Source organism: Nuphar pumila, chromosome 5 (genome assembly GCF_984573655.1).
Source record: "Nuphar pumila chromosome 5, dmNupPumi1.hap1.1, whole genome shotgun sequence".
NCBI classification, from domain to species: Eukaryota; Viridiplantae; Streptophyta; class Magnoliopsida; order Nymphaeales; family Nymphaeaceae; genus Nuphar; species Nuphar pumila.
This window is the reverse complement of record NC_143253.1, coordinates 39363980-39372896: the sequence shown is the minus strand read 5'-3', so window position 1 is coordinate 39372896 and position 8917 is coordinate 39363980. Positions and strand designations below refer to the sequence as shown.

At 40.7% G+C, this 8917-nt stretch overlaps 1 protein-coding gene across 1 annotated transcript; it reads left to right on the top strand.

The window, feature by feature from the left end:
- Positions 1-2550: 2550 nt before the first annotated feature.
- Positions 2551-7124, top strand: LOC149837407 (putative alpha,alpha-trehalose-phosphate synthase [UDP-forming] 9). Its single transcript, XM_090007364.1, has 4 exons — positions 2551-2825; positions 4042-5904; positions 5994-6267; positions 6478-7124. The coding sequence occupies exons 2-4, from the start codon at positions 4064-4066 to the stop codon at positions 6781-6783; spliced, it is 2421 nt and encodes an 806-aa protein (XP_089863490.1). The 5' UTR covers positions 2551-2825; positions 4042-4063; the 3' UTR covers positions 6784-7124.
- Positions 7125-8917: the final 1793 nt, after the last annotated feature.

The window sequence follows — 8917 nt, the reverse complement described above, 5'->3', positions numbered from 1 at the left end:
ATATGCTAATTGAAAAACAAAACAAAACAAAACAAACCTCTGATTAAATATTTTGGTCATTTGAAAAACCACAATAGAAGACATAAATCCTAACAAAAATCTAAGATTTAAAGGTTTGATAATAAAAAACAAGCATTTATTAATGGAATCATGCTTAATGATAATTAAAAAGAAAATACCAGATAAAAAACCCTAAAACTTTCATTATATAATCATGTAATTGAAAAAAATTAAATCAATACCCAAAGTCCTAAAAGAAATAATAGATTTATGCTAATTGAAAAAAAAATAAAAGCTTTAATATTCTAACAAAAAAACAAATATTTATTATTCATGCTTATGTTAATAAAAAAACAAACACACATACAAAACCCTAGTAAGAGCGCATGACTGGAGAGAGAGAGAGGATAGGGACCACAACAAGGGTGGAGGGTTGACGCCAGCGGAGACTCGGGGAGAGAGAGAGAGAGAGAGAGAGAGAGAGAGAGAGAGAGAGAGAGAGAGGGCAAAATCCGGGGAGGGAGGGAGGGTGGGTGCGATTGAGAAAATGTGTAACCAAAAGGGGGTCGGCCCCCTTTGGGTTGGGCACCAGTGCCCACCCACCCTGACCCGATTAGGGTGGGCACTGCCCATGCTATGAGAGGGTAATTGTGGGCACTGATGAGTACGTGCCCACCCTGAACTGTAGCCCTTTTAAGGGATTTCAGTAGGTCAGGGTGGGCACGTGCCCACTCTCCCGCTAACGTGGCTCCATCCCTGGGTACAGATTAGAGTGTGATCGAACCTATTGGATGGACCTTGTATCAGGATTTAACCTTGTCTGACTTGGTCACATGTTCTCTAACCCAAGGGTGACTAGGGAGCACAGTGGGCTCAGTTTGGGGCCGGCCTGGTTTTGTTCAGCGCAGCACGTTGGCTTCATGACAACGATAGTGAATTGTCAAAAGAAGAGGGATCAGAAATGGAATATCTTAACGGTTAGACTAGGCCCGAGGCTAAGGTTTGATCCATTTGGACCAATGGATAAACGAATATATATATATATATATATATATATATATATATATATATATATATATATATATATATATATATATATGCAAATTATTCAAAACAAAATATGTTTGACTTGATGAATCTCAGCTCACATAATTCATGGTTTGTTCGACTCTTAGTTACTGAAACCTTGAAAAACTTTGGAAGCCTACCTGTCAACAAGCTCGCTTCAAACCAGACCTCTCTCTTCTCTTTATGATAAGTTTGCTTCTACAGATTGAAAAGCTTTTTTCTCCCTTTAATATGAAACCAAACTTTTTGATGTTGACAAATTAAGCACTTTCAACCTGATATGTTTAATTTATTTTAAAACATGATGTCTTTATTATACAAGATGAGTATTTTCTAGTAAAGTACTTAAAAAATGCATTTAAGTTAAAGCACAAATTTGTTTAGTTTACTTTTTATAATACTGTTTTACTCGCTTTCATTGTTATTTCATATTGCCTTCTTTTTAAACGATTCACACTTCACACACCTTTCCTTTTTTTTTTTTGACAGAGAAAAATAGGGTTAGGCACGTTTAGATTTTACAAACGCAATCAAAGTCAGACTTAGTCAATTAAGCACAAATCCTGGTTACATATCGGATCAAGGCAAGATCCACATCCAATCCAGAAATGCCAAGCCAGTTCAGTTCACACCTATATACAGTTAAGCAAACAAATCTAAGCAAATTGGTTTATGGCATACAAATTAACTGACTAATCGCATCGATTCGGGCTTTGGATTAGGGATCCAACCCACAAACCTCCCTGGACCCATTCCCTTTTCAGCCCCATTTTTTGAACTTTTGGACTTCGTTTTTTCTTGATGAGAGAGAGGGAGGGGGGGGGGGGGCATGACCGACGAGGTAGGTTAATGGACCTTGGGGAAAGGATAGAAGGGTATTTTGGTAATTGAGATAAGAAAGAGGATAGTATCAACATGGGGAGAAATGAAAGCTGGCGATTCGCGTGGGCTGGTAGCGGCGTGCAAGTCTTGGCCGCGGTTAAAGGCTGGAGTCTTGTTACAGCTGTCAAAACGCTTTCCTATCAAAATGGCCTCTACGTGCATGAAATTCACAAAAGTGCCCTACGTGGCCTTTGTGACGACTCGGTTCCCAAGTCAGACTCAGACGAGACCCTGTTCGAACTGGATAAGAGCAGAATTACTACAACAGTAAAAGCAAAGCTAGGTAGACTCTATCGAGACTCGGGGATGGGGGAGGACTCAGTCCGAGTCACCAAGTCCCTGAAGTCAGAACGAACCGAGTCTGTAAACCAAGGTTAGGTTTCTTGGTAATTGATCGGATAAGAGAGGTTGGTTAGGAACTTAGGATTCGTTAGGATTTTCCAAGAAAAGGGCATGGGGGGTCGTTGAACGTACGTTAACCTGGGGTTAAAAAAATCTTTAACCATGGTTAATTAAGAGAGAGAGAGAGGGCTGGAAAGAGCAAGTACGTATTTCGATGATCGCTTTGATAAAATCCAATTCAGATTTTTTCACGTCGTCATTGCTCCAGAGCGCCGCACTCTCTCCCCTCTCTATAATTTTCCGGCGACCATTTTCCGGCCTAACCTCTCTCTCTCTCTCTCTCTCTGTGGAGCATTTGGTTTCCGTTACGGGTGATGCGAGACTACGTTACATCTCTGGACGGAATCCGATTTTCCGTTATTTGCAGGGCTGAATCTTCGACGGGAATTGGTTGGTGTTGAAGTTTTTCGACGCCGGTTTCCGGGGGATTCTTGCGTTTTCTTTCTCTTCTTTGTTCCAGAGATTCTAGCTTGGTGGGTTTTTCTTTTCCTCTCGTTTTCTTTGTTTTTCTCTGATTCTGGTTATTTTTTCTCTTGGTTTGGCTTCGTGGGGAGGGTTTTAATTGGTGGTGTTACGCCAGGATATTTGCGTTCTTCTGACATTTCTTGAGTGTTATTTTTGGGTTCTTCCGTTGAGTTCCTGTTTTTTTTCTTGAAATTCGGTGGTTTTCTGGTGCCTTATGACGATGGTGGCGATGGTTGAACGGAGGTGGTGTGATGAAAATATTGATATTCTCTTTTTTTTTCTCAGAAAATTTCATGTTAGGAGTCATCTTGTGACTTTCTCTCTGCTATAGTTTGATAAAAAATGAAATCTGAGGTTCAAAAGATTGGTAGCTCTTGTTTCTTTTATGCTTCTTGAAATCTGATTATGGTAGCTTTTAATTTCTAAGATATTAGTGTTATCTTGGGTTTGGTGTTGACGTGAATATTGATTGAAATTCTGTTAATTATTGGGTAGCTTGTGGAATCTTGGTCTCTGAGATGAAAATTGTTTTTCTTTGGTGATGTAAAATGGGTTTTTGGCGATGAATGACAATAGAAAAATATCATTAAGAGATTGTTTCTTTAGATCCCTCCCTCATTTTATTTAATGGAATTTTTTCGGGTCGTTTTGATACTTCATGGATTTTTGTATAACATTTTTTAGAGCTAATTGGATTAGACAAAGATGATTCTTGATATTGAACAATCACAGTTTGGTGCCAATCGCCCAAGTACTCGGACCCATTTCATGAATTTCTTGTTGAAACAGGGCACACTCTGCCTGCTGTAACAACCACAACATTGGTGATGCTAATTGGTTGTATTCACCAAACACTCCATTATATCATTGGATTTCTCGTTTATTAATGTTTGTTCTTGTCAATTACATTGTTCTTGATATATGGAAAGAAAATTTCCTGGGCAATGTTTTCGGTATTTTCTTTTCTACCTTCCCTGTTCTTGATGTTTGGGAAGAAAATTTCTTGAAATTGTTTTCAGAATTTGCTTTTCTTATGTTCCCCTTTTTACCAGCGTCTCTCTCTCTCTCTCTCTCTCTCTCTCTCTCAATGCGCATTTCTTTTTCTATTTCCCGTTTTTAGCGTATTTTAAGAAAATCTCTGATCACAGCCATCAAATTCCCATTCTATTCGATCTCTATCTTTCTCTCCATTCACTATAACTAACAAGTGAATGTGGCTTTTAGGCCCTGAGTTGCTTTGTCCTACATGACGCCGGAGGCCCTATCTTCTGTTCCGAAGAGGAGAATCATTGTAGCCAATCAGCTCCCTCTGCGTGTTCAGCAGGATACGTCGAGTGGGAGATGGGAATTCAGCTGGGATGAGGATTCCATCCTTCTTCAACTGAAGGATGGTTTCCCATCTGATGTTGAGGTTCTCTATGTTGGCTGTCTCAAGGCTGATATAGATCCAAGCGAGCAAGAAGAGGTTGCCCAAAGACTTCTCGATGACTTCAAATGCGTGCCAACATTTCTACCCTCTGACCTTCAAGCAAAGTTTTACCATGGCTTCTGCAAGCAGCAGTTATGGCCTCTCTTTCATTACATGCTTCCATTGTGTCAAGAACATGGGAACCGCTTTGATCGATCTCTCTGGCAAGCTTATGTATCTGCTAATATGATATTTGCAAGCAAGGTTGTGGAGATTAATCCCGATGATGCTTATGTCTGGATTCATGACTATCATCTCATGATTCTTCCTACGCTCTTGAGGGAACGATACAATCAAGTCAAGCTGGGCTTCTTCCTGCACAGTCCGTTTCCATCTTCAGAAATTTATAGGACACTGCCTGTCCGCGATGAGATTTTAAGGGGATTGCTGAATGCAGATCTGGTTGGATTTCATACATTCGACTACGCTCGTCATTTCCTCTCCTGTTGCAGAAGGATGCTGGGTCTGGATTATGAATCCAAAAGAGGCTATATTGGTCTTGAATACTATGGCCGCACGGTGAGCATTAAGATTCTTCCTGTTGGAGTCCATATGGGGCAGCTTGAATCTGTATTGAATCTTCCCGAGACATCTTCCAGAGTGAAAGAGATCCAGGAACAGTTCAAAGGAAAGATTTTGATTCTGGGTGTTGATGACATGGACATATTCAAAGGTATCAGTCTAAAGTTACTGGCGGTGGAGAGACTATTGGAACAGCATTGTGAGTTGCAAGGGAATATAGTTATGGTTCAGATTGCCAATCCTGCGAGGAGCTCAGGGAAGGATGTTGATGAAGCAAAGAAAGAAACATATTCGACTGCAGAGAGGATCAACAAACTGTATGGTTACCCAGGTTATGAGCCTGTGGTTCTAATTGATAAGCCCATTCCCCTCTATGAGAAAATCTCTTTTTATGTTGTGGCCCAGTGCTGCGTCATTAATCCAGTGAGGGATGGCATGAATCTGGTCCCGTACAAGTATGTTGTTTGCAGACAGAGCACCCCACAACTGAATGAAGCCATGTGTGATGTCCCGGGGACCAGAAAGGAGAGTATGCTTGTTGTCTCTGAATTTATCGGTTGCTCACCATCTCTGAGCGGAGCTATCCGGGTGAACCCATGGAACATTGATGCAGTAGCTGATGCCATAAACGTGGCCATAACTGTGCCTGTTACTGAGAAATATTTGCGCCATGAGAAGCATTATAGGTATGTTAGTTCACATGATATGGCTTATTGGGCCCGTAGCTTTGACCAAGACTTGGTAAGAGCATGCAGGGAGCACTTTTCTAAGACGTACTGGGGATTGGGTCTTGGGTTGCACTTTAGGGTTATAGCTCTCAGTCCCAATTTCAGGAATCTCTCTGTTGAACAGGTCGGCTCAGCATACAGGAAAACAAATAGAAGGGCCATATTCTTGGATTATGATGGCACCATGATGCCTCAGACATCCATCAGTAGAACTCCAAGTGCAGAAGTAGTATCAGTTCTCAATAGTTTGTGCAATGATCCTAAGAATACTGTGTTCATTGTAAGTGGTAGAGGGCGCGATTCTTTGAGTAACTGGTTCTCCCCATGCAACCTGTTGGGGATTGCTGCAGAACATGGGTACTTTATCAGGTAGATGATCGATTTAATAGATTGCTGCAGAGCATGCATTTACAAACATCAATTTGATTGATAATTTTACTTAATGTTTTCTGTAACAGATGGCACAGAAACTCAGAGTGGGAGTCCGCTTCTATTGCAGCAGATTTTGACTGGAAGCGGATTGCTGAACCTGTTATGAGACTGTACACAGAGACAACTGACGGCTCTTCAATTGAAATAAAGGAGAGCGCTCTGGTTTGGCACCATCAAGATGCTGATCCGGATTTTGGTTCTTGCCAAGCCAAGGAATTGTTAGATCACCTTGAGAGCGTGCTCGCAAATGAACCTGTTATGGTTAAAAAGGGCCAGCATATAGTTGAAGTCAAGCCACAGGTATGCTGCTCTCCATTCTCTTCCAATCTGTACAGTTGTTCCTTCCAAATTTTGCAATTCCATTCTGTTCCAATCTGCACAGTTGGTCTGATGAGCCCATGAGCAACACTGTCTAGTTGTTTTGAGTTGGTGGTCATCGTGCATTGCAGTTAGTCCTCTTGCGCATTCTTCAACACCCTGGTTTTAAATCTTTGTGTGCTACTTTCGCAGGGTGTAAATAAAGGTTGGGTCACAGAGCTCATTCTATCAACGATGTCAAGTAGCGGGGAGCTGCCAGATTTTGTGATGTGCATTGGAGATGATCGATCAGATGAAGACATGTTCGAGAGTATTGCAACTGCTGTTCCCTTAACGACCGATATTTTTGCATGTACAGTTGGCAAGAAGCCAAGCAAGGCTAAGTACTATCTTAATGATACAGTGGAAGTCGTAACATTGCTTCATAGCCTTGCTGATGCGTCAGACCAATTGCCAAGATGGCCATCTGGTCAGGTTTTGTTTGAGAGGTCTGCTTAAAGCATGGGGAGGAACAGCAACGGAGATGAGCATGCTATCATTGACGGAGTAAAATTGGTTGCTACAACATTTTTACTGATTCATTCCATTTTGGTATATGTCAAGGAGCTAACGCTTACACAATCAAACAAGAATGTGGTTGGATACTTTCAAAGTCAAGGTTGTACATTGTGGAGAGGTGTTCAGTTTGTGTTGCTCCATTTTGGGTTTTCACCTGGTGAAGGGAATCTTGTAAATTGTATACATTGGGCTTGGATGTCAACATGGGGGGAAGGTGAAGAATGGGAGTAAAAGAAAGAAGGCTAGCAGAATATTTTTTGATTACCAAATTTTACAGTGTATGAAGTTCTTGTCATTATCATTTCTCAGTTGTGGTAGCTTCATTGGTTTGTACAGACACATTTTTCAAATATAGACACCCATTTCCAATGTTCTTTCACTCAGTTCCTCTTTTAAACACCATTTACCACGCACTCTTTATCTAAGTACAAAGTCCATCTGGATCTTTTGTGACCAGGAACTGAACTAAGTTCTCTCTCTGTGTGTGATGTTGGTATTTCCTTGCTAGTAGTTACAAACTTACAACCTTTTAAGTTCATAAACCTGGTCATGTTTTAAAAATGGCTTCCATAAACAGCCTGGCTCACGTCAGTGTAGCTCCAAAGTGTTGGTGTGGGCCTATGGTTTTTCCATAAACAGCCTGGCTCACGTCAATTACTTGGACCTCTGCCCAAATGCTTGGTGGGACCAAACCAGATCGTTGATGCTAATGTGGTCGTTGGTTGGTCCAATTTGGACATCTACCCAATTGGTAAATGCCGATGGACGTCGTTGGTATTGTTCCACGTTTCATGAGCCATCTCTGCCTTCCATCTTTCATCAGATTGGTTTTGCGTGGGAGGTCCAACTCAGCCAATATATGGACGTCTCTCTCTCTCTCTCTCAGGTCAGTAGCAGTTATCTTTGAGGGAGTCAAAGCAATATGGATGAGGACCAAAATGTGTCTGCAGTCCACAAATTTCTTGACCCCTCTCATTAATAAAAAGAGAAAAAGTCAAGTGTGGGTATCTAACAAAATCTTTGAGTCCCAAGAATGAAATGAAAGACCAGCAGGAATCAGAAGTGGAAGCCTTTGCTTTGCTTTTGTCTGGCAAATTGCAGTCCGCAAATTTCTTCACCTAAATTTTGTTGATATTTAGGAAATACTAAACAAACAAGAACTTTGCTCCCATAAACTCGAATGGTCGTAGTTTAATTACAAGCCCCCCTGCATACACCTAAAAAAAAAATGCCAATGCAAGGGCAAAGTAGCCACTTCACATGTGCTTCTTAACAGAAAAATGAACTTCAATTCACTTTTTGCTTACTTCTTTAGAGAATACATGTTAAACGTTATTTTGTAAAACATATGCCAAAAAATATTTAAAAGATGGGCGTTTTCAACTCTATTTCCTAGTCGAACAGTCATTTTCATGTGATTTTTGTTTTAGGAAAGGCTGAGGATAACCCCTGCATGAATGGTAAACGCGCACAATGTAACGTGGTTCGGATCAGTATGATCCTACATCTCAACAATTCGACACGGCGAGGGGTCATCCTCTATTAATGTGAATAGTTGGAGTACAGGGAGCTGGTCAGGGATAATGGCTTACAGTCCAAGAGCTTCTTGACTTCATCTCTCTTGTTGATCTTCAATAGGATGCTTGAGTTTGTCTTTCTTGGACTCTTTAGTTTTCCTAATTTTATCTACATGTACTTGGACTCTTTAATGGAGTGATCTTCTGGAACGTTCTTTCCTCTGTATTCAATAACTGGATTTAGATCTGATACTCTAATAATTGGAACTTGAGGCCCCTTGACTATAATAGTGCAACCTAACCTTCCAGCTATCTAATTCGATCCCATGTGCAAAAAAATTGTTGGATATTGAGATTGGCCATTTCCACATTCAGTTGGATAATAGTTTTCTTTTTAGGAATCATGGCAATTGAAAACTTGTGATTAATTGGATAAAAAATCTAGCATTCGGCTAATCAATTTATCAAAAGTGGTGCCTTTTTTTGGCAAATCAAGTCTTGACAGCGGATCCTGTAAAACAATTGGTGAGATTAGCAATCTCACCCAGAGTTTACAA